Below are 26,555 nucleotides of genomic sequence, written 5' to 3'. Positions count from 1 at the left end.
CTCATGACAGCTGAGCAGCCTCATGCCCTAATCTGTCTCCAAAGTGCCCACCTCCCAAGTCACATTGAATGATTGCTGTCAGGCCTCTGCATCGTGGCACGTATTTTTCTCTCTGCCTAGAACCCTGTTCTCTTTCACTTGATTGACCTCTACTCATTCTTTCAGAATCAGGTTCTGCATCACTGCCTCCTGAAAGGCTTCCCTGAGCTCTCCAGCTGGTCACATGCCCCCTCCTCTGAGTTTGCAGTATTCAGAGATCTTCTCTTTCTCTCCCCTCATGCCTGGTAGTTACTGTCCAGATTCCTGGATACACTGTAAGTCCCCTCTTTACATCGTCCACTCCCCCAGCACAATTCTTGGCACAGAACTGGTGTTCAGTATATAAATAAATGCAAGGATAAATGAAGGAGGGAGAACAAAACAACGAATGATACTCAGAGCCCACCAAATAAACACAGAACATTGCTGTCCCACACATCAGAAGGTTAGCCCCAAATTAGTTTCCCTAAACAGACTTCTGACCCCTTATTCCATTCCCCTAAATTTCCCTAATAGAATAGAATAAGAAGGTACACAACCCAAGCAAGCATCATTCCACCTCTTCCCCGATAAATGATCACAGTTTTGACTGCCTAGAAAATACTTTCATTTCTTCCACAATAACTGAGTTAGAATATCCCTGCTACACACACAGGCCTCCAGCCCCTGAATCAGAGTCACTGCCCCTGTGATCAAGGCTGAAGGAGCACAAACACACTGAGAACTTGAGGGTCTGGGCACAGAGCCTATTCTCCAGCATTGCTGGGTGTGGTGTGGTCTTTATTCAGAAAACTTCTGAAGAGATCATGTGCTGCATCTGCAGCACTCAATTTTAATCCATGTCCTCAGATTAAACTGGACAGGATCCTAAATGGAAAAGCACACGCTAGGAGTGGTCACGTGGCACGGAAAAGCTGCTGTCCAGGAGCCCCGCCCTCCAGGAAGGAGTCACAGGTACATCAACTCTTTATCCCAGTTACCACCACCACCACCGGGCTTTGTTAATTAGCATAATGAACGCTGGAAATAGGTACATATTTATTGGTCAGATTCATAGCATTCAAAACATATGGCTTGGCTAAATGTATCACAGTGTCACTTCTATGCTGGCAGGAACAGATTGTGACAGATTCCTGAGCCCAATAGCCCTAGAGCCGTGGCTTGATTCAAAACGGGTCTGTGATCAGTCACGGATCTGAAGGATTCTTGTTCATCTGATTTTGACAAGAAGGTGAGTTGAGTTCAGCTGTGAGAATAGTATTGGTTCTGTCTTAAATAAACCTTTCCAACAAGGTGCCAAGGATAGCAAGCTGGGGCTTCACTGGGGCCACTGAACAGGTGACATGTCATGACAGTTTCTGGGCCTGTTTGCTAATAACTGCTTGGATGTGTGGCAGAATTCGGAGACTTGCTTTCATTACAATCCACTAGTGACTTGTGGGGGGAAAGACCTCCAGCCACCAAAGATGACCATTATGAAGAATCAGCTGACACTCCTGGGCCTCCAGTGTGGGTTAGGTAGGTTCAGAATGGCTGCTGTAGGTCCTGGAGGCATTGATATAAGGATGGAGTCTCCCAGAGTCCTTCCCAGCAGATGGTGCCTAGCCTCAGGGGAACCAAGTCCCGGTCAGCTGTACCAATACGGTGGCACTCGCCTCGGGAGGTCATGTGTTTCCCTTGCCCCTCTGCTAGACAGTGAGCTTCCTTAACAGGAGGCAGATATCAGGATCTCTACATCCCACTTCCCAGCGTGAAGCGGATCTGAATAATGATCGTATGATTGTGGCATAAAGAAAATCCGAGCTGTGCTACTGGTGAGCTGAATAACCTTGAGGAAGTTCCCTTGAGTCCCTATGCCTTACTCTCCCCCTCAGTAAACGGAGAAAATGCCATTTCTCTCCAGGTCTTAGATGATGAGTGGAAATGACGTATGCAACATGAACTACTGGTCTATGCCCAGGGCTCTGAGAGAGCTGCAGAAAGCCACAGCTGCCCTTGGCACAGTGGCAGGATGGATGGGCTGGGAGCTGCTGCCCTCCCTGCAATTGTCAGCCAAGTCCTCTGCAGCACCACTGGGTACACACCCTGTTCCTTGGCCTAGCTGGCGGGGTCATTCTGAAGTGTGTTTTGCACTGATCCAGGGAATTAAGTAGAACTGGCCTCAGAGTCCACCCTTTAGTGGCTGTCGTGTCTTCTCTGTGTTACTTCCCCTGAGACTCTGTTCATATTCCTTGTCCTTCCTACTTAAATGACACTCCTGAATCTTTGTCTCATGGTTGATTCTGGGAGAATCCAAACTATAAACTAAGACACAAACATAGCACTAAGCACATGGCAACGCACAACCTGTGACAGCAGTAACTAATAACTGTAGGGCCCTTTTTAAATGACTCATCCTATTTCTAGGCATTCATCAGCCATCTAATCTAGATGCATCTGGTTGCAATGAGTACCACAGGTGTATTGTAACTTTCTCCACTGAGGTCCTGCCACCTCAAGATAATGACAATCGCTGACATAAAACAGACCCCTATAAATTGAACACCAGGCATCAGGCAAAGCCTCACAATCACTCAACATCAAGCCTTTTGGATTCAGGATGAACCCAGTAGTATTTCTGCCAAGGTTTTTTTTTTTTTTCCTATCAAATTTTACGTCTGTGCGGCATTAGGGGACATTTAATCTGCCTGTTTTCCATTCATTTGCACTTCAAGATTTGTCAAAAACTAGCCATATGCAGCCCCAGAGCTTTCTAAGATGTTTTTCTGAGAAATAAGAGGGTTGACCCAGCCAGTACCAAATAGTTGAATACACTCAGAAATGCTCATTGGAAATTTGGGAGATCCAGATCCTGAGTGGATTTCTCTCTGGAGAACGCATGTCAACCCAGGCACCAAGGTGAAGCAAAATCTCATATTCTCACCCATCACTCATTGCTGATGGCAGGAAAGAGAAACCTCACAGCAAAAGGTGCTGTGTCTCCAAATTAGATAAAAATAGCCTCCAGGTGTTTTGTGGGATTGGTTGTTTGGGGTATAATTGTTTATTTATTGGGGGCTGGTATTAGAAGTCAGTCCTAACTTCTGTGTGGCAAGTGACCTGAATGAGGCTTTTACCAAACAGGAAAGGATATGCTAAGGGGACATTCTGTGTTCCTACAATCCTTGTCAGTCCACTAAGATGGGCAAACAGGAGGCCTGCTGTATTTGATAATCTCTGTATCTCTCACCCCATCTAGCCTATGAGCTCCTTGAGAACAGAAGCCACGGTCCCCATCTTTGCCTCCGGACCTGGCCTGGTCACCTCACCCCCACACCTACCCAGCAGCTGCTCAGGATATGAGGGAGGGAGGAGGAAACACAAGGGCTGCTCCAGCCTGGGGAAGGGCTCCCCACCAACTCACCTCCTCCAAAGCTGTTTGCACATCTCCCAGATCCCCTCTGCAACTCACAGTTGACCCTACAGCTTTCCTGAATCTTCTGTTCCCTTCTCCCAACAGCCCTGTAAAATCCTTGAAGTAGAATATCCCATTAGCAGGCATTAATACCCAATATCTGGAGCATAGCTGGCCCCAAAGTGATGTCTGAGGAGTGACACTCTCAGTTACCGGAGACCCCTTAATTTTTCTGGCACAAAAACAAGGAGAACTCCAAAGCATTTTCCACTTCCATTAAATTGCACATAGGATGGTGGAAGTGGAAGGTGGAAGCGAGGAGTGGGTAGAGAGCTTCCACAAGATAGCACTGGTCTCCTAAGCTGAAGGCTTGAGCCCCAGCCATGGCACTAATGCAAAGATTGTTTCTTAAAGTGTGTCATGTCATAGCTCCAAACTTCACTCTCATGAGTGAAATTGTGATATAACCAACTGCCTCACCAGAGTGCCCAAAGGATCGATTGAGTTGTACGTGAAAGTACTTTGTATAATACAGTGCAGATATTAATACATTTACTACTTGAATTTGTGTTCTCTTGGGTTGTGATTTCCTACACCTGGCAATCAATTCATTTGTGCTTTAAAAACAAATGCCAGTTCTCCATTACCCAGGTCATGTGTTGAACCATAGCCTGATAGTACCAGTGAACTGATCAATGAAAGCAGATGTCTGCACCCAGAAGTCCCATGGGTGCCTCTGTTGGGTGTGCTGTTAGGCAACCAGGGACCAGAGAACAAGGCATTCTTTGACAGCCTGGGAAGCCTGCCAGCACTTCACTCAGTTATCTGTGAACGAATGTGCCCAGTGCACAGATGGAGGCCCTGAGGCTGAAGGTGGTCAAATGTCTTGAATAAGGTCACAGAGCTAGGGGAAAAGCCAGGCTCAATTCCAGGCATTTTCACTCCCAGCCCTGGTGCCGCATCTCCAGTGTCCACCGCAAGCCTGCCGTTCCCAGCACCACTCTGCCGCTCCACACACATTCTTCTTTAATCCTCTCAACTACCTGGAGAGTCAGAGCCCACCATTATCCTCACTGTATAATTGGGAATACCAAAGCCTAGAAGGGCTACACATTGAGGAGACACTCACACTGGAATTCAAATTCCAGGGCCTGATTCCAGAGTCTGTCTTCACAACCATCTATCCCATTGTTAAAATGGGAGGAAGAGGCCAGTCCCCAATCAAGTTTAGTGGGGATGGAGTTTGTCTTTATTGTCCCTAGCACCTCCCTATGTTCTTTCAAATCATTCCATGCCCTCCCCTGCAACTGTTCCTATACCCAGAATCCTCCTGTCTTCCTCCATCAATATCTATTGTTAGAAAAGGGTATTAGTTCTTCACGCTGTAGTTAGAATTTAAATTATTACACTCCCTCCCTCTCACCTCCAGGGGTTAATCGTACTAAAAGGCTGACCTCTTATTTTGAACAGGAAATATATGTGCCCTGTTGCCATCAGTTGGAGGTAGCCTTCTACTCAGCCTTTGTATAGGGCAACCTCCAATTTGGAGTATCAAGGCTGCCTGAAATCCCTATCATAGTGCACACTTCTTAAAGCCTTGGCCTTACCCACAATACACACACACATACAGGGCATGGAAAAAACAAACATTTCAAAAGTCTTTTGGTAACCACTTCTCTGGGAGGCCAGACAAGGGCACAGTCCTCATTTCTTGGGCACGTACCAAGCACATGCTCTGGGTTGAGCAATTCACTCTGGATTTACTGCTATGAATATATCATATGTCTTTCTTGAAATGCCTGTGTTCATCCTGTGCTACCTCTTGGAGTAATGAATACCATATGTTTACTACCCATCATATAAATAAGCGATTTGATTTTATTGACCCCAAAAGAAACTATTTATGCTTCATGGAATTCCACCAAATTCTGTGATTTTTTTTTTCAAATTTGGTGACCATGCACTCACAGATATTATATGTCTTTTTCTATGCCATCATTATAAAGCATAGCTCAATGGTGGGAATCCAGAAACTAATGAAACACAATTCAGTTTTTAAAATATGACAGAAAACAATGACAAATTGAAAAAATAATGATAACATCATCTAATATCAATACCACAGATCAGGGATTCTGCCAGTTCCTGATCTGCAAGGGCCTATACAGAGGAGTGGTTAAGAATGGCAGTGAGAGAGCCAGAATGCCGGGTTTCAGATCCCAGCCCTCTTATTTACAAGCTCTAAGACCTAGGGAAGTCCCCTAACTGCTATATGCCTGAGTGTCTTCAGCTGGCAAACGGGGACAACGATAATAAGAGTGCCTCCCTTGAAGCAGTGTGTTGAGGACTTGTGAGTGTAGGTCAAGGCCTCAGAGCAGGGCTGCCTCAGAGGGTGTGCTATGTAAGTCATTTCTATTATCCTTGTTTTTTTATTGTTATATCCTCTCCTTTCATCCTCCCAACCCTGTGAGATGGGTACTGGTATTACTGTCATTATATAGACAGGCAATTAGGCCTGAAAACATTCATTGACCTACTCCAGGTCACACAAGTGGTGTCCAAAGCCAGGATTTAACATCACAGACAAACTTTCCACAGACAGGCAAATGCGCGATGGTGGCACGCTGCTGACTGCACTGCCTAACAAAGGAACGGGCAGAGCATCCATGAAGCTCTGTAGTTGAGGAAGCACTAAGCCCTGTGGGTAGTCAGGGTGGGCTCTTGGAGGAGGTGACATGGAATGCTCTGCCATTGGAACCCTGAGAAACGCAGGATATAAAGGTGTGAGTCTCAGAAGCTTCCCTGGGAAGCAGGAGAGAGCCTCTGCCAGCCTTTGGGAGACCACTTCCTGCAGCAACATAAGCACCCAAGGGTTCCCACAAAAAGAACCCCACTGACCAGCCTATCTGGTCAGCACCTGCACATGCCTTCACTGCTCTCAACTCAGAAGGTGGAGTGGAAGCATGGAGGTGCTTTCCCAGTTCAAGTTCTGGCAGATAAATAGACAATGAGGAGCAGGGCTTCCCCTCAACCTCACTCTGGAGCTGGAAGAACGAAGGGAGCAGCCGGCCCCATCTTCATCATAACTCAGACTCTCAGCGATGGAAGGAAACTTTCAAGCCATCAGTGCTACATAAGCATTATCTGGACCACTTGTTAGAACACAGATTCCTGGCACCCACCCTGAGGGCTGGGGTGTGGCCTGAGACTCTGCATTTCTAACCAGCTTCCAGTGATGGTGGTGCTGGTCCTGTCTTTCCTGATCACATCAGTGGTACATGGCTGGCCAGTCCCTAGCCCGGCACAGAGTGGGCATCCACTTTTTCCTGATGGGGATCTGCTGGGAGAGGCAGTGCAGGGCTGTGAAGGTAGAGAGGAGATGACATTGGCTGGGGGGCCTCAGGCACTAACTGCCCATCTCTGGAAACTGAGAGGCTGGGGCAGATGATCGCAGAGGTGCAGCCTCACTGTAATGTTTATATGTTTGTAGAAAAGAGCTTCCAAAAGAAAGAAGGGGAAAGGGAAAGCCCAATGGTTATTTCTGTTAGTTGAGTCCATGCAATGGAGCCCACGGTCCCTTGCACCCATCACTAGAGTGGGCAGTAAAATTGGTAAACCTGGAATTTCTTAACTCATAGAGGGGGAAAATATGCCTGGATGGGCACTAGTTTGGGGGACAGATTGCATTTCAGGCTCCAGTTTTCCATCCTTCTTTGTAGTCATACAATTTGCACATTACTTGGCAGTTCCCCCCACTAAAGGAGCAGAGTCTATTTCCCACCCTTTGTCTCTTGTTTGGCCATGGGATTTGCTTTATCCAATAGGATGAGGCAGAAATGGTAACGTGACAGATTGGAGCTCCACCAACAGAGGACTTGCTTATTTCTCCTCGTTCCTGCTTCTGCCATCTACAGAAGAGTACGTTCCTCTGCAGGAGGATGAGATACTCATAGAGCAGGGCTCAGACGTGCCAACCAAGACTAGACGAGATCCATCAATTGCCAGCTAACCCCAAGATTCTTGAGAGCAGCAGACTTGCCCTGCTGGGCCACCCTGCCCACAGTCCACCTGCAATCTGAGGAGCTAAATGGATGCTTCCCATAGAGTTCTGCTGAAATGCTAGGGTTGTTTCCATCCAGTATGATTGGTAAAGTTTTCTTTTCAGAAGTATAAGCTCCTCAGGCCACAAGGAGGGCTCATAAGAAAGTAGCAGAGGGCCTTGCTGGGGGAAGAGTAATTTTGAAAGAATATGGACAAATGGCAAAGACTTACTCTTGATGAACTCCTGGCCTCCAAGACGCAATGTCACCTGGTGGCTCTCCTGGTCATATGTCACACCAGGACACGTAGCATTAGCCCGGGCTTCAGAGGGATCCATCCAGTCTTTAGCATTACAAAGCAGGACACTGGGTGAGCTCAGCAACCCACAGACAATGGCACCTGAGAATCACAAGAGGGAGGAAAGGTCAATGTGATGGAGGGGGACCTTTAGAGACTCTTCTCTGTCCCTTGACAGCATTTGCAGATAAAGACAGGTGACAGGGTCTCAGGAGAAGACATAGACACTAGAATTCAAGAGGCTGGTTTTGAATTGAGACAATCCTGCCTGTGATTCCTGCAGTTGTCTTATTGGCAAATTTCCAAGGGGAGGGCCACCCTTCAAGCCTGCTGATCCTTTCCCTCCCTATCAGAGCTCTTCTTCATGGCATCCACAGCACCGATAGCACCTCCAACATCCTGGGGGCATCACTGCCAGAATCCTCAGTCACCATGGTCTACACCTACTGAACAGGGTGATTTTCCTAGCTGCTGCTGCTTCAATTTCCTCCTCCTTTTTCTCCTCCCCTTCTGCCTCATTTCCCATCATATTCACTCTCTCTCTCACTCTCTCACGTGCACACACACACACACACACACGAGATCAACCTTGAAGGGTCTCATAAAGGAATACTTAGATTCAAAGTAAGAAACTATTTTTTTTGGGGGGGGGATGGAGTAAGAAACTATTAAAAACTAAGACCTATGCACCAATGACACATATTTCCCTATTAGGAAGTGAGCTCCTCATCTTTGGACATATCCAAGCAGAGACTGTGTGTCCATATGCCTAGGATGTGTGGAGAGAAATCTGTAACTAGGGGAGATGACATTGGACTCTTTTATCTTGAATATGTCTCCTGACTCTGAATTTTAAAAAGCTACCCATGAGTTCTCATTGTTCAATTCCCACCTATGAGTGAGAAAATGCGGTGTTTGGTTTCCGGGGACTGTTGTGAGGTGGGGGGAGGAGGGAAGGACAGCATTAGGAGATATACCTAATGCTAAATGACGAGTTAATGGGTGCAGCAAAACAACATGGCACATGGATACATACGTAACAAACCTGCACATTGTGCACATGTACCCTAAAACCTAAAGTATAATAATAAAATAAAAAAAAGGCCAAATAAAAAAAAAACTCAAAAAAAAAGCTACCCAAAAATTATGACTTTGTTTAGCATCAGAAAGACCTACTCCCAAGGTAATGGAATTTGATAGTGATTTTAGCTGGATACATTCAAGTAACTCAGACGTTTTTTATATCTGCTATGTGCCAGCCACTGTGGTAAGTCTTTAAGTATACTGATTCCCTTAATTCTTATAGACATTGCTATCTCCATTTTACCTACGAGGAAACTGAGTCTCATGTAAGTTAATTAAGCTGCTTGAGGATATTTAGATTTATAAATTTATGCCATTTGGATAAATAAACCTTTTAAGGAGTAGAGTTGTTCAGACTCTCCTGGAAAAAAAAAAGGCAATATATTATCCCACAACTCCTACTCCATTCCTCATTCTAATTTCCTAATTTATGTCCAATCTGGATCTAGTTCAAAACCATTCTATCTCCAAAATTTCCCCAGAGTAGGTAACTCATGGATGTCTGGCTTAAAAATTTCACATAGTGTCCTCTTCGCTTCTGCTGGCCACTGTTAAACTGCAGTAGTTAAAAACCAGCAGCAGTGAATCTCTGAATTTTTTTAAGTGGCCTTCCAAGTCATCTCATGTGGTGGTTTCTGAACAAGGATGCTTAGACTGATGACATCAGAAACGCAGGGAGGGTTTTGAAAATGCTCCTTTCTAGGTATCAACCACAGAGTTTCTGACATGGTAGGTCATGTGTATGGGGTGGGGTGCATTTGGACATAAGTGTTTGTAAAGAGCACCATGAAGAATCACTGACCTAGTTAGACCACCTCGTTTTACAGATGGGGAAACCGAGGCACAGAAAGGAAGAATGGTTTTTCTAGGAGCTAAGAAATTGTGGAATGGCCAGCAGGCAGCAAGAGCCTCAGCAAGATGCAGGCTTGAGGGCTGGCTGTGGGACATGAGGGCAGCACCAGCAAGGGACACACTCAGAGCCCGAGAGAGTTCGAGGAAGGCTGATCACTGTGGTCTGGCTCACTTGAAAACCAGGAAACAGAATGATGGTATTAACAAGAGGCAGAGTGCATTTTTCCTTTTGCTCTCAGACCTCAGTAGAGAAACCTATGCAGCTTTCCTCTTTAACTAGTGCCAAATGTCCCTGAGAAGGCTGTGCCTGAGAGGTGGGGGCCAGGGAGAGGCTAGAAGTCACTTTGCTAGTCATATATTGCCAGCTTAGCTTCAGTTGCACTCCCGTGACCCTGAGGCCACTCAAGGCCCTCAGAGCCCCACTTCCAAGCAGTCTCCACTAAAACGTAGTTCAGAAGCCCCATGAATTTTCACTAATAACTCTCAGTGGAAACAAAGCCATGGAGGGGTGGAGATTGGAGGAAGCTGGAGACTTTTTGGGAGGGGAGAAAGGAAAGCAGGGGAAGGAGGGGAATCCACCAGAGCTAAATGACTTTCCAGGCTGTGGTAAAGGATGTAGCGGAATTCTGTTCCTGGTCATCAGCAGATCCAGCCAAAGCTTCATAAGTTAAAACTCCGGATTTGCCCACTGGACAAGACTGGGGAAAACATCTGCCTGATACTTTATGTGTATCTCAAAGAAGGCTTGACTTTCAGCATTGTGAGGTGAGTGTTTAGTTCAACATAATTCACAGATCACAGGTTAAACTTGGAGGGAAAAGCAAGCAAGCTGCCAGCCAGAAATATCATGGAAAAAAAGGATTTTGTGGGCTTACCGCTCCATGGAACAAAAAACATTCTTCCATATATGATCCTAAGGAAAATGAAATCAACCTTTCCAGCTTGAAAAAAATCATATGGTCTGGTAAGTCATCGTGCATCTGGGGAAATTGTGGCATCCTCAGAAAATACATTTAGTTCAAAGAGGAATCCTGGATTTGAGTTATGGTGTTTCTAAATATAGATATACATCAAGACAAATATAGGGGTGTGTGTGTGTGTGTGTGTGTGTGTGTGTAACATATTTTTCCTATCTAAACACTAACAGGAGTCTACATCACATAATCATGGAACATTAAATGTAGAAGGAATTTTAGGAATCAGCTCATTCCAATCTGTGTTCCTGCCCCACCACTCCAACAAAACATTCTCACTTTAGCCACCCCGACCACTGTGAGCTAAACTCAGTATTTTTCAGGAATCACCTTGTTTGAACTCTCAGCAGCAATCAAGACTGTTGACAACTTCCTCACCACGCAACCCTCTCCCACCCCAGCTTTCACGAGGATCCATTATCCCCACCTCCTTCTCCCTTTTGGGCTGCTCCTTCTCTATCTCTTTGCATATTCTCTACCTGTTATGTAGCTGCTCATCAAAATCAGCTCCATCCCCCTTTATCTCCTCATTCTGCACCCTCCTCATAAAAAACCGCATTCACATCCACACATTTGATACCACCTCGAAGCTGTAATTTACACATTCATATCTCCCATCCACACTTCCCTTCTGAGCTCTGGATCTTTGCATCTAAAAATTCAGCCAACATTTTTTGGATGTCTCAAAAGTCACTTCAAACTTAGTATACCCCACATGGACCCATGGCCTTCCTAAATCTCCCTCTCCCGTCACCAAATTGGACATCCAATCTCTTTCATTCTTTGCCACACAACAGGTGAACAAGCTAGATACCCAAGAACAATCATTGACACCTCTTCCTCAACCCCCAAATTCAAAGTCCTATTAAATTTGCCTCCTGGGGATGCTTTAAATCTGTCTTCTATTCCCCCTCTCCACTGCAATAGCCCTAGCCCAGGATACCATACCTTCTACCCTGGACTACTGAGGCAGTTTCTAACTCATCTCTACATCTACTCTGACCCCCAGCCACAACCTTCTCCACATTCAAGCCATGACATGACAAGCACTCATGTCAAAGTTCAAATCTGATCATGACACTTCCTTGCTTAAAACATTCAGTGGCTTCCAGTTGTTATTAGAATAAAAACAACTATTCATGCCGCCTACAAGGTTCTCCTCACTGTGGCCCGGCCTCTCCCTCCTGCCCCTTAAACCTCTGGCCTTGCACTCTCTGCTCCAGGGACCACGGCTTCCTCTAGGCTTCTCTTCTTTATCCTGCACCCTCTTCCCACAGGGACTTTGCATATGTTATTCTTTCCATTTAACATCACCTTCCCTCTTCTCTTTATCTCATTTAAACCTACACATGATTCAAGATTTCAGAAAGTCTTAATTTATCTCTCTGAATGGGGCAAAACACTTATTATACGTTTTCAATGCAATATTCACTTGTCTTCAGAATCTAGCAATTAACAATTATCCTTTTCTCCCTCTGGACCTGAGAGGAGGAGGTGGAAACGGTGGGGGTGGGAGGGGGATAGAGCACAAGTGTCTATGTCATAAGTCAAGAAAGCCGAGTTCCACTTTGCTCACCACTGGAACGTGGGCATCTGGCAGGTCACTTCCCACTTTGGGGTCTGCCCAATTCAGCAGCATTCTTCTACACCTACAGTGAGCATGACTGTCCTAAAGGCTGAGGATAAATAACTCTTTCATAGCCTGGGGAGTTCAAATCCACCAGGGAGATGGATATGTGGACTTGGATACAAAGAGAAGGGACAAAATAGTACTCCAGGAGGAGGAAATCACAAGGAGAGCTTAAAGTTGAATAGGATGACTTGGAGGATGGGGAATCTAGTCAAGTAAGTGGGGGTTGGTGGTGAGAGGCCAATTAAGAGACTGGTACAGGTGCCAAGAAAACAATAATACAGGATTAAATGCAGACTGAGGTGACAGGGATGGAATACACCTCGATCTCAAACATAATAATAAGAGAGCAACAGGAAATTGGAGTGACAGCTTCACAGAAGGGAAGAGGGCTGTGGGGCATTCAGCATGATCCCAGGTCTGTGGCTCAGGTGCCCTTCACTGAGATTGGCTGATTTAGGGTAAAAACTACCCATTCATTTGACTTTGAGATTCCTAACGGATATCCAAGAGGATATATCCGGACAGCAGATGAGTGTATGGATGTCGACCTCTGCAGAGAGGTCACACCCAGAACGAAGACCCACAAGAGGTGGAGGTGGGACCTATCAATATCTAAGGATTCAACCCAGAAAGCTGAAGGAGAAGAGAAAGGCGTAGTTTAAGGAGCAAGAGAAGGGCATCTTGGAGGTCAGGAGAGGAGAAGGTTGAAAGAACTGGACAGCAGGAAATACTGACAGCTGCCAGAGACAACAGGCCTTCGGAGGACCAGAAGATGCCCCTGGTGACTGGAGAGCTGGTAGAAGCAGTTTGGGGGTGAGTCAGGGTCTCAGCTTGCAGGGTCTGGCTGTGGTAGAGAAGGAGAGCAACCGGAGAGGCACTCGAGGGAAGGTCAGAGGTCAAGGACTCTGTGGTGCCATGCACATTTTGGATTTTAAGAAGGGAGAAGGGCTAAGAACACTGTATCTGCCTCCTGCTGGGGAGCCCTGGAAAACACTGGGCTGGTGACAGGTGGAGAGCAGGGAGGAGGGCGGGGCATTGTACTAGGCTGTTCTAGCATTGCTATAGAGAAATACCTGAGGCCGGGTAATTTATAAAGTAAAGAGATTTAATTGGCTCATGATTCTGCAGATAGTACAAGAAACATGGTGCTGGCATCTAGTGCTGGTGAGGCCTCAGAAAGCTTACATTCATGACAGAAGGTGAAGGGGGAGCAGGCATGTTACAGGAGATCAGGAGTTAGAGAGAGGGGGAAGTCACATATACTTTTAATGATCTTGCAAGAAGAACTCACTCACTGTCACGAGGACAGCACCAAGCCATTCATGAGAGATCCACCCCTGTTACCTGACACCTCCCACTAGGCCTCACCTCCAACACTGGGGATCACATTTCAACATGAGATGAGGAGGGACAAACCCAAATTGTATCAGGCATGGCCCTGCAAAGGTAAAACAAGGGGCTCTTGTACCCAGGAGGCAGGGTTAGTCCTTCTCAGAAGGAGACACCCCCTACCCTGAGCCTGGTGGGGATATTGTGTAGATGCTGGAGGCAGCAACGGTCGTCGAGGTGATACCAAAAAACACCTGCTTCCTGATCAGCTCCATGTCTCAGTTAATAGTCTTCAAAAAACCTGGGGTCTCTCTGTCTCTAGCTCAGCTCACGAGGACACCCACTCTGAACCGAATCCTCCCACTCTGTCATCTAAATACTGCTCATCCCACAAAGCCTGGCCCAAGTTCCTCTTCTTCCTGGAAGCCTTCCCTGACCTTCCTCTTGTTATCCCCTTCCTTCACACTCCAAGACTTCTACGTCTCTACCTCATCAGGCATTTGCATCGCACACTGCCTAGTTCTCGAGCCTGATGCTGAGTAGTGCTCCAAACATGTTTGCTGAATGCCAGCAGCGATGAATAAATGAGTAAAGGCCATTTATTCCCTTTTCACGGTGCGCACTGCCTCTGCCACCAGACCCCAAGTCCTTTTTATCTGTTCCTAATGCCTAGCACATTCAATTGCACGTATATGGTGATCAATTAGAGTCTCCCGTTGACTTAAGTGAGAACCATAACAAGATACATCAGACTATTTCAATTTTTTCTAATCTTTAGAATTTTTCATAAATTTAATGTGACCAGTCACATAGTAGCTTACAGTTTGATGCTGCTAAGGAGAAATAGGGTTGGTTTTCATATAAAACAGTTACAGTTTGATGCTGCTAAGGAGAAATACGGTTGGTTTTCATATAAAACAGTCACAGTTTGATGCTGCTAAGGAGAAATAGGATTGGTTTTCATATAAAACTGTTAAGACCCTCTTAGTCAATCAATGGCACACCAGGAGCCAAATTTATATGCAGCATTTTGCACTCATTATCTTTATGACAAGTAGTCCAATAGAAAGTATCATTATCTCTATTTTATAAACAAGGGAAGTGCAACTTCATTAAGTAACTTGTCCAAGATTGTACAGCCAAAAAGTGACAGCAGTGACTAGAACCCAGGTCCACAACACCAAAGTCCCTTCTCAACCACTAGGCTACACTGCTGAGTACACGAATTTATTTCCATAAACAGAAGTGCACCTCCATTGCTGAGATACTATTCAAAATGATAGGCCTATTGATCACAGGACCTGGTATGCAGTGGGCACTCAATAGATCATTGCTGAATGAATGATGTTGGGAAATGGAAATGAGCTGACATTTTTTGACCAAATATGTCCAGTCCCAGCTTCACAAGTGACAGTAAGATGCTATGGAAGACACAACTTGGGTCAAATCCTGGCTCTATCACTTTTCAAGGTGTCTGAACATGAGTAAATGATTTAAATTATCTGAGCCTTAGTTTCTCAGTGTGTAAAATGGAGCTTGCAATATGACCCGTAAAGACAGCAGAAAGGAATAAACCAGTATCACAAGGTGAAGGGGCCAGCACACAGCACAGTGTGTGACATGTGGAATATGAATGTGAGTATCATGTGTGTATTGTGTAGTTGACTATCACCTTCTATTTGGGTGTAGGCACTCACACTGTACTCGTCATGCAGCTCCATGTTGTGTGTCCTGGCTTCTGCATCCCTGTGTGCTCCCCATCCCTTGTTAGGCCCTGGCCCTCACCGCCAACATTACCTCCTTGGACCTGTGTGAGGACGAAGCCATCGCAACACAGATCACGGTCGCATGCAAGAAGACAGAAGAGGTGAGCATCGGTCAGATTGGCTCCTGAGGCTGAGAACACAATGGGGTTGTACAATCCAGAAAGCATGTTTTGGAAACCAGTGGGTTCAAAGCTTTTCCGAAGTGTTGTGGTGGATCCTTGGCCTGGGGGAAAGGCAGAACAAAATTTTAAAAGACTTCAAAACATGGCAGAGTTGGACAGAGCTTACTGATCTCATAGGACAGTTTGTTGACTTAGCTGCAACTGTGCTCGAGGCAGCGTGTGGGCCAAGATGAGATGCTCTCTGTGCCACAAAGCTTCTGGATGTGCCTGTGCATGAAGAGGGTGGGGCCAGCCCAGGCCATGGCCCCAAACCCAGGAGATCGGGACAAATGTCCAACACGTCTTCAAGGGTCCAAAGGGTATGTGTAGAAAATGGCCATATATTTTTATGTTTATTATTACCAGCAAATATGTATTGAGCTGTAAGTATATACACAGACCCTGTGCCACATGCTCTACCTATGTGGTTTCATTTGATTTTCACTGCCTTCCTCTGCTATCACATGTGTTTCTGTCACACAAATCAGTTTAAACATGTGGTAGGGAAGCTTGGCCACTGTAATGCTGAAGTCACATTGCTTGCACTATCTACAGTTTTCTGAGCATGTCATTGCCTTGTGCCTTGTAAGCATAACATTGCTCAGTTTTCTGAGCATGTCATTGCCTTTAAACATCATTAAAGGAACGCTGTGTAGAAAAATGCATCTGAATGCAGCAAACTGCAAGAACTCAGGACTGTACACAATACCCGTGATCCCACATTCTTCCTCTTGCCTGAAACTGGCCCCACCCAGGGGCTGTCTTCAAAGTGACCACTGCAGAGTTTTCCCTTCCCTTTGTGCAAGCAGCCCTTGTCTCCATAACTCAGCAGCCTCAACCCTTCCTTACACCCTCCCCATCAAGCTACCTTGCCCTTTTACATTTTCAGAAGCATTTCTTTATTATGAATTCAAAACATCTTTTTAAAAACTGTTCTAGCATTTTTAAGTATAATTGTTAATGTTTTTTTCCATTGGTCTACTTAAAAGTGGCATGGTTTGGGTTTCCCGTCCCTAAGTCTAGTTTTCAAATCAGCCCTGTTAATTTTAGAGTGTCATTTTGCAAGCCATGAGATTTTCCAGGGTTAGATATATAAAGCACTATAGCCTAATGTCTGCCCCACTCTTATGCCCATTTTCCATTTGAGGAAAAGTCTTGACATGCAAACTGTCTGGCTCAGGTTTACACAGCTGGTGAGTGGTGGACAGAACACCATGGCCTGTGCCCTTCATCACTCTGACCTCCCGTCAGCCTGGCAGATCTCCACATCTTATCTGATTCACACACCTGGAGGTCATAGAGAGGTTTTCAGTGTGAGAGCCAAGAGCACGAGCTTCAGATCAAACAGATCTGAGGGCACCCTGCCAAGGAAGTCCCGAATTCCTTGGATCCTCAGCCTCCCAAGCTTCCCATCTGTACAATGAGGATGATAATAAGTAATCCTCACGGACATTGAGCAGATAAAGAAACATATACTGGGGCCAGGCACAGTGGCTCATGCCTGTAATCCCACCACTTTGGGAGGCTGAGGTGGGCGGATCACTTGAGGTCAAGAGTTCAAGACTAGCTGGGCCAAATGGTGAAACCCCATCTCTACTAACAATACAAAAATTAGCCGGGCGTGATGGTGTATGCCTGTAGTCCCAGCTACTCAGGAGGCTGAGGCAGGAGAATCCCTTGAACCTGGGAGGCACAGGTTGCAGTGAGCCGAGATCCCGCCATTGCACTCCAGTGTGGGCAACAGAGTGAGCCTCCATCTCAAAAAACAACAACAACAACAACAAAAAACCATAGACTGCATATAAAAGGGCTGAACAACAATGAGCCTGCCACTTAGCTTATGCTCAGCAGGTGTTTTACATATCTCCAAAAAGCCAGCGTCTTCTCCCTCCAAGCATTGGCTCACTCAGCCCCTTCTGCCTCGAATGCAAATCCACTCTTCACCAAAGCCCAGCTTTATTTGAAGGGTCCATCTCTGCATTTGTACAGTTAGAATTCATCTCTCTCTCCCTTGATCTCTCATACATTCTATTTGTGCCTGTACTAAACCCTTTACCGTCCCTCTCCCTGTATTTAAGCTACTTGAGAAAGTCGGCCTCCCCTACAGCATGTGATTCTCCAATGTTTGATGCCGTAATCATAGCCTTATGTGACTATTTAAAAATCAATGTCAGTTAATCAAAGTTAATATTGCAATAGCAACCTTCTGAATGCTCAATAGTCATGAGTAACTAATGGACAGCACAGATTTGTGGACCATTTCCATCACTGCCAAAGGTTCCATTGGACAGTGCTGCTCTGGAGTCCAGGGCCACATCTCAGCTCCCCTTGGTATCTTCCACATAGGGCAGGTGGCAGAGAGGACCACCTATCCTGAAGCTTTGCATGGTGAGCTGCTTTTTTTTTTTTGAGACAGAGTCTCACTCTGTTGCCCAGGCTGGAGTGCAGTGGCGCAATCTCGGCTCACTGCAAGCTCCACCTCCCGGGTTCATGCCATTCTCCTGCCTCAGCCTCCCGAGTAGCTGGGACTACAGGCACCCGCCACCATACCTGGCTAATTTTTTGTGTTTTTAGTAGAGACAGGGTTTCACCATGTTAGCCAGGATGGTCTTAATCTCCTGACCTCATGATCTGCCTGCCTCGGCCTCCCAAAGTGCTAAGATTACTGGCATGAGCCACTGCGCCTGGCGGGTGGGCTGCTTTTCATCCTTCAGATCTCAGTTCCAATGTCCCCTCCTCTGTGATTCCTTCCCTGACCACCCTGAAGCAGCTCAGACCCGTCTGTACCTCCTCGTCCTATTTTCATCCAAGCACCTACTGCCCTCTGAGATGATCTTATTGCTGGTTCAATTCCCCCTATTAATCAGTGATTCTGTTTTGCTCGCAGACGCATCCACAGTGCCTACAAAAGTGCTTACTGCACCCCCGTGGTAGGAGCCTAGACAATGAAGCAGGCCAGGAAGGCCTTTCAGACTCAGGGGAGGTTCCACTTTGATGTCACATGTAGTAAGACGGTTCCTTTTCCTAGACCTCATCTGTGAGATGAGGGGTTGGGCTAGACAATCTCTAAAGAACCCTTGGGCACTGACATCCTTTGATTCTGAAAGACCCCACGGCTCATCCCCCAAGTTGAAGGCCACAGACATTAAGTGGGAGACAGATCAAGCTCTGAGACTCAGGCCCTTTCTTTAGTCCCACTGAAGGTTACTGAAGGTCAGAAACGGGAATGGACATGATTAACTACCTACTGGGAGCTGAAGACATGTGTGGGCAACTTTCAGAAACTGTGCCCTGTCCTCCTCGGTTATGACATAGTCCCATTTAACAGAGGAGAAACTGGGTTTCAAGTGAAATAAAGAAGTTGTTCCTGATCAGAGACAGAGCCAGGAAGAGGGAGGCGGAAGTTGGAAGCCAGACCCAACTTACTTCTTCTCCCCTCCTCCTCCACTCCACCCGAGGATAGAACGGCTGCCGGGTGCATCTTCTGTTTTAAACCAAAAAGCGAAACAAACCAAAAAAAGCAAAACATAGTTCTGCCCTTGATTTAGTTTGGCAACAAGGACTTTTCCCAATTTCCTTTGTAATTTTCCCCCAAAGTATAAACTTTCAGGAGACAAAAAGGAAAACTAAAAATAACAAACACTAGGACTTTCTGTGTGATGTTGAAAAAAAAATAACAAACACTTAAACAGAAATACAATTGCATTTTTAAAAATGTCATAAAAGGGTAAGTCATGATTTTAAAGGACATTTTGGGTAGGGGTTACTGTTCTATTTTGATTTTTATTTTTAAAAAATAATCCCTATGTTTTGTTATTTAAAAAGAAAAACAGGATAGTAAAAATAATTGGAATAAAGATTGCGGCAGAAATCCTAGTGACCCTGCTCACTAGATTAGAGAGAGCCGAGTGACCCTGGTCATAGATTAGAGAGAGCCGAGCTCTGCCAGACTCCAGTCTCCCAGGCAAACTCTTTGTGAAGTAGGGATGAAGGCATTAGGTGAAAGAAGGACCACAGGGAAAAAGACACAAACGCTTGTCCCTGCTGTGGGCTCGCAATTGCTACCAAGGTCAGGGCAGCTTTGGGCCTGGGCTGTGGCATCATCTCCACTTGCTGCTTTTCCTGGCACAAGTCTGAAGCTGCTGGAAGCCCCAAGCCACTTGCCCTGAGTTACGAACCTCAGAGAGTAACACCTGTCCTCCCCTTCTCCCAACCCCCAAGTCCCAGGTCGAGCCCACTTTGGCTGTCATCTGGTGCACAGCCATGGCCTCGGGCCCGCAGGAAACTTTTTAGCAGGAACAAAGATGATTATAGAAATGTTCTAAACTCGCTGAGCTTTCCCCACGAGCCCGGCCCTGTCCTAACAGCTTCACACGTGTCACCTCATTCCAATCTGCCGATGACCTTGGTCCACCATGACTCCTGTTTTACTAAGGAGGAAACTGAAGCTGAGAATGTCAAGAAAGAGGCCCAAGGCCATGCAACTCATATGTGGCAGAGCAGGGGCTCCACACAGGCAGGCGGGCCCCACCATCCTCCCTTGCTCTGCAGCCCTTAACAGCTATGAAGGAGCCACAGGGCACAGGTCAGAGCCTGGCCGTGGCCCAGAGCGCATGGCTCAGAGTGTGCCTTGCTGGCATGTTTCCTCTCCACCCCGCTGGAGAGGAGGCAGGAGGTGAGCAGGATGGGGCAGAAGAGCGAGCACAGACCTCAGGATTCCAGGGAAAGAGCTCCTGCCTCTCCCACGTGCCAGCAGCGGCCCACAGCTTCCTTATGTGTACATGGGGATTGGAATCCCCTTTGTGCCTTTCTCCAAGAGTTATCCATGAGTGTGAAATGAAAAGATGAATGAGAAAGGAAGCCATAAACTATACAGTACTACACAGCTTGCTACTCAAAGTGTGGTCCCCGGCCCAGCAGCACTGGCACTCTCTAAGGGGTGATTAGAAAGGCTAGATCTCGGCCTGATGCCAATGATTTACTGACTCAGAGTCTGCACCTTACAGGGCCTGGGTTCGCTGGGAGGAAAACATCCTGGGAAGGTAGAGATTAAGTGAGGAGAAGGAGAAGCTCTATGAATCAGAAAGCCCAGGAGGAGCGGCTGCTGGGAGCCCAGCACCCAGGCCCCAGCGAGCAGTTTGCCCAGCCTCTTGGGCCGCGTGGGCCTTCCAGATGGCACAGGCTGAACTCAGCGGGTTCTGCCAAGATCCTTCACTTCGTAGCTTTGTGTCCATTCTGCAACTTAGCTCTGCCTGCAGAATGAGGCTCTCAATCCTTGCTAGATTGCAATGGGATCAAATCTGATGGCACAAACGAGAATGATGTGGAAATCCCTTTGCAGTCCCAGGGGACATCAGTGCCTGCCTGAGGAGCGTGCTGTGCTGAGTCTGCCAAAGGATGGAGCTCAGAGAAGCCAGACTGAGGGTGTGGAGTGGGGAGGGGGACAGTCTGGCTCCTCCTCACATGCACCTGCTGGAAACCAGCTTCAAACATGACCATGTGAAGCCACTGCGGCCCTAAGGCAACCAGCCTGACCAACCTACCCTTTTTCAAATACACAGCTGGAGAATCTTGACCACGGCTCCTCACTTTCACCTGGCAGCGAAGACTTCCAAAGCTGGTGGCCTTTGAGTTCCCCAGTGCATCTTGTTTCTGGAGATGGAAAGATGCTGCATTATTATCCCGTGATATTTAATAATTCAATCCAACAAACATTCATCCAACCCTAACCATGGGCGGGCACCAGGGCTACAAAGGGAAGTTAGTTTCTCCTGGTCTATTAGAGGAGACAGACATGTAAGCAGTAACTTGCAGCCCGGAGTGTTAGCTGCAAAGATACACATAATTAAAGAAGAGGTAATTAGAGAGAAAGGAGCAACTGATTCTATTGAGAAAGAGAAGCTAGAAAAGTTTTCCAGAAAAAGTGAATCTGAGTGAGGTTCTGAGATATTAACAAGTTTGCCGGGCAGGAAGCGGTGGCTCACACCTGTAATCCCAGCACTTTGGGAGACCGACGCGGGTGGATCATTTGAGGTCTAGAGTTCAAGACCAGCCTGACCAACATGTTGAAACCCCATCTCTGCTAAATACAAAAAAAAAAAAAAAATTAACCAGATGTGGTGGCGTCTGCCTGTAATCCCAGCTACTCAGGAGGCTGAGGCGGGAGAATCGCCTGAACCCGGGAGGCGGAGGTTGCGGTGAGCCTAGATCGCACCATTGTACTCCAGCCTGGACAATAGAGTGAAACTCTGTCTCATAAGAAAAAAAAAAAAAGAGTTTGCCAGATGGAAACAAGAGAAGGCTGATTTTAAGCAGAGGAAACAGCAGACACAGGGACCCAGAATTTCATGGGTGTTTTCAGAACTAGGTTCAGTAATTCAGTAATTTTTGGACTGCAAGTTATGAGCAGGGAGTGACAGGAGAGGAGAGAGAGGCTGGAGCTGGCTTTGAAAGACCTTACAGGCACTTAGTTTCTATCCAGGCAGTATCTAGAAGAACGTTCTTAAGCTTAGAGATGGTGAGGTCAGACTTCCAGAGATCTTGCAATTCTCGGCCCTTTCTGATCTCTCTTTCTGACTTATTTTTAGCAGTCTTGCTATGTGGATGAGGTAGGATAAATTGGTATGTTTTTTCCCAGTATTTTGCCTTCCTCCTCAAGGTTGCCAAATTTTGGGTTTTTCTGAGGGAATTTTTGGAGGACAGGGGCTACGGCAAGGCTGTTTGAAGGCAACAGCTCTTCTTGCTTTGCAGAAAGCCTGATCTCACTGAAGAGGCAATGGCCTGGGGAGAGGAGGAAGAGCCTTGGAGAGCAAAAAGAAGAGATTCCTGCAGACCTGAGAAGAGCTCGTGTTTATGCACCAGCACGTGTTTATGAACTGGGAAATTAGGAGACGGGAGACTCCTGCTTTTCACTGGAGGAGGACAGGGTCTAATTATCCTAATTTGATGGTACCACATGAAACTGACAACACTCTACAAACTTTGACTCACAGAACAGCAATGTTATGTGGTTCTAATATTTAACATTTTTCCTTTTTAAGCCACAATTATAGGTTTTTTTGTTTGTTTTTTGATGGAGTCTTCACTCTGCAGCCCAAGCTGGAGTGCAGTGGCACAATCTCAGCTCACTGTAACCTCCGCCTCCCGGGTTCAAGCGATTCTCCTGCCTCAGCCTCCCCAGTAGCTGGGATTACAGGTGTCCAGCACCACACCTAGCTAATTATTTTGTATTTTTAGTAGAAACACAGTTTCTCCATGTTGGCCAGGCTGGTGTCAAACTCCTGACCTTAAGTGATCCACCCGCCTAGGCCTCCCAAAGTGCTGGGATTACAGATGTGAGCCACTGTGCCAGGCCAACCACAATTATGTTTTATTTCTACAATGGGAAGGCATGCTTGGGTTTGGGACCTCAAGGGGCAGTGATGTTTAGGGCCCCCTCACATCTTGCCCACACTGCCTGATGGGGCAGGCGGTTCTCTCCTGACTGACTCGTCAGGAATCTTCAAGGCTCAGGCAGATGCCCCTTACTCCATCTTCATCTTGGGTCTGCCTCTGGCCTATCGCAGCTTCAATTTGCCAAAGTCCCATTGCTTTGAAGAAATGGAGGTAACAGAGGATCAGCTCTCGACAACCTTATTCCATCACCTGGCCAGCCTGCTGCCCATTCCTCAGAGCACATCTGATCCAGAGTGGATGAGGAGCAGAACCACCACATGGCTGCCCCACCTCACCTGGTCAGAAGTCATGCAGGCAACATTGTCACTTGTCCAAGCATAGAAATCACAGGAAATCTCTGGCTCCGTTGTGGACACAGTGAAGAAGCTGCAGGCCTCGTCCTCTGCGCAATCTGCAAGCACCATGGGACGGTCACTCACCTAGCTTTCCCGGGGGATGCTGAGGGCAGAACAGACACATCCCCCTGCCCCTGCCCCTGCCCCACATACCCAAACACACACACACACACACACACAAATATGCAGATACACAAATACACATACCCCCCTTCAAATACACAAATATACACACACATGCATACACACCTCCAAAGACACACAAATATACACCTAAATACACACAGACACACACAAATATATACCCAAATATGCACACAAACCCCCCACACACAAATACATGGATACACAAATACACACCCCCCTCCAAATACATACAAATATATACACACACATGCACACACACCTCTAAACACAAAAACACACACAAATATACACCTAAATACACAGACACACACAAATATACACCCAAATATACACACAAAAACCCTACACACACAAATACACAAATACACATCCAAATACACACAAGCACACACACACACACACACAGCTCCAAACACACATACAAATATACACCCAAATAAACACATACCTCCAAATAAACACCCAAACACACACACAAATACACTCAAACACATGCACACAAATACACATTCAAATACATACAAACACATTCAAATACACACACCTCCAAATACACACACACACAAATATACACCCAAAAACACCTCCCAAATATACCCCCACAAGCACGTATATAAGCACACATTTATTAAGTACATACCACGAACCTCATGCAGTGTTAAGTGTTTTCTGTGTATTGAATCATCGATCCCCCATCTTACAGTTAAGGAACTGAAGCACAGCTCCGTTCAGGCACTTACTGAGGTCACAAAGCTACCAAGTGGCAGAGCTAGGATTGAAATCTAAGTAGTCAGACTTCAGAACTTGTACAGTTACTAAGCTGTGTCTGCCTAAATTAAACCTTTTTTACATTTTAATTGCTTCTATTCTATGAGGAGCCAAACCCAGGTATCCATTGAGATCACAACTTTGTTCAAGGCTATGTCCCATTTCCATCAGGAGCAGACAGCAGCCCTGCAGGGGATTGAATGATAGAATAGAATCCCCACTTCCTACAGTGAGTGCCCTCTCAAGATGACAGGAGGCCACGCGCTTAATGAGGGCAGGGACCACGGCTGCTTTTTGTGGACACTGTGTGATAGGCATGAAGCATTCAACTGTGTAATATTCATGAATAATGATGGCAATTAATGATTTATCAGGGATAGGAGGTTTTGGTAGAAAATGTAAATTAAGGAGAAAAAGCGTACACTTACATATTTATCATTACAAAGCACTTTCACATATATTATTATTACTGATTTTTGCATTAGGTAAGAGGTAAATTTAGAGATGGGAACACCAAGACTAAAAATCAGCACAGTCTGTGGCTGATGGGAGCAAAGCAGTAACTTGAATACCTTTGCAATCCAATTCCTGAGCCCTTCCCATTGTATTTGCCCAGCTGAAAGGTGAGGGAAAGCCACTGGTATCTGGGATGGAGATGTCTTCCTTTTCTCTAACAGGACATCTCACAAACTGCAGCTCTACTGAGATGACGTTCTTGGATGCAAAGGTGGTCTTCTGGGGGTTTTCATCATCTCCTGATTTTCATCTCAGCATTGTATGGCTGTAATGTCTTCACGAACTAGGCACTGAGAGGTCGATGATGTCATTTTACCCAGAAACTGTCTGTCTTATTCAGAGCACCTCCCCCCACCAAAAAAAATAATTCTTTTTTAAAATATTTTTTTGAGACAGGGTCTGGCTCTGTTGCCCAGGCTGGAGTGCATTAGCATGATCTTGGCTCACTGCAACCTCTGCCTTCTGGACTCAAGCCATCTTCCCACCTTAGCCTCTCAAGTAGCTGGGATTACAGGTATGCACCACCATGCCTGGCTAATTTTTGTATTATTATTATTATTTTTTTTTTGTAGAGACGCAGTTTCACCATGTTGCCCAGGCTGGTCTCCATCCACCTGCCTCGGCCTCCCAAAGTGCTGGCATTACAAGTATGAGCTACCGCACCCAGCTCCAAAGAAAATAATTCTTCCTGGTCCACTGGCTCATGGCTCTAAAGTTCTCCTGTCTCCTTAACTGAACTAACCTAATTTTCACGGCAAGCAGATCCCTGCTTCAGGCTCAGGGACAAATTCAGTCAAGAAAACAAAGTTCTGGGTCAGTGTTAGAAGGATGAGCACCCTAGACTCTGGTTGGTTAAATGCTGAACTAGAACCAGGATTCCTACCATGGCCCCAATCATAGCTTCCCCTCACGCCCCCAACAATCCACATTTCCCTCCTATTCTCCATCATGCTGTTTAGTTCTCTAGATGACGTGGTTTTATTACCAGTCTCCCCTTTCCCCACCGACAATGATATCTACCCCTTCACTGACTCAGTGGCTTTATTTTCCTACCCCTTAAATGGCCCTTCGATCTACCGTAAAACCACCTTGGATTTTTCGTTATGGGCTGAATTATGTTTCACACTCACAATTTGTATCATGTTCTCCTACCCCCAGCACCACAGAATGTGACTGCATTTGGAGTTAGGGTCTTGAAAGAGGTAATTAAGTGCATAATGAGATCATTAGGGTCGGCCCTAAGCCAATAGGACTGGTGTCCTTATGAGAAATAAAGATTAGGATACAGACACATACATAGGGAAGACCAAGTGAAGTCACAGGGAACAGTGAGTCACCTACAAGCCCAGGAGAGGGGCCTCAGAAGAAACCAACCCTGCCAACACCTTGATTCTGGACTTCTGGCCTCCAGAATTATGAGAAAATCCATTTTGTTGTTTAAGTCCCCCAGTCTAGGGTATTTTGTCCCAGCAGCCCAAACAGACTAACACAGTGCTGGATGCCTGGACCTCTACTCAACCTGCAAATACTGCTTGTCTTGGATTGCTCTGCTCTCGTTTGTCTGATAGGATGGCATCTTGCTGGACCACCTTGATGTGGCTCTCTTTTTCAAACTGTTGTCTGCTTCCTTTCAGTATATTTTAGACACTGAACTCAGTGGCCCAGTTGGCTAAACCATCTTTGGACACGAACAGATGAACGTGTTTTCCCTGCTTGCCTCACTCCCTAAGATTCTGCATCCTCTTTTGCTTCCCATCCCACCAGT

The 26,555-nt window shown here is 46.2% G+C and overlaps 1 protein-coding gene across 1 annotated transcript in view; it reads right to left on the bottom strand.

The window, feature by feature from the left end:
* Window positions 1–26,555, bottom strand: part of TG (thyroglobulin) — a 272,056-nt gene that overhangs the window by 178,850 nt on the left and 66,651 nt on the right. Inside the window, exons 24-27 of the mRNA XM_030795400.1 lie at window positions 23,300–23,415; window positions 21,113–21,221; window positions 15,440–15,631; window positions 7,706–7,873 (exon numbers count right to left, since the gene is read on the bottom strand). Coding sequence (XP_030651260.1) covers window positions 7,706–7,873; window positions 15,440–15,631; window positions 21,113–21,221; window positions 23,300–23,415 — 585 coding nt within the window. The remainder of the gene's footprint in view (window positions 1–7,705; window positions 7,874–15,439; window positions 15,632–21,112; window positions 21,222–23,299; window positions 23,416–26,555) is intronic.

This window comes from Nomascus leucogenys, chromosome 16, assembly GCF_006542625.1.
Source record: "Nomascus leucogenys isolate Asia chromosome 16, Asia_NLE_v1, whole genome shotgun sequence".
Classification (NCBI taxonomy): domain Eukaryota; kingdom Metazoa; phylum Chordata; class Mammalia; order Primates; family Hylobatidae; genus Nomascus; species Nomascus leucogenys.
The sequence above is the reverse complement of the archived record's forward strand: the minus strand, read 5'-3'. Positions and strand labels throughout refer to the sequence as shown.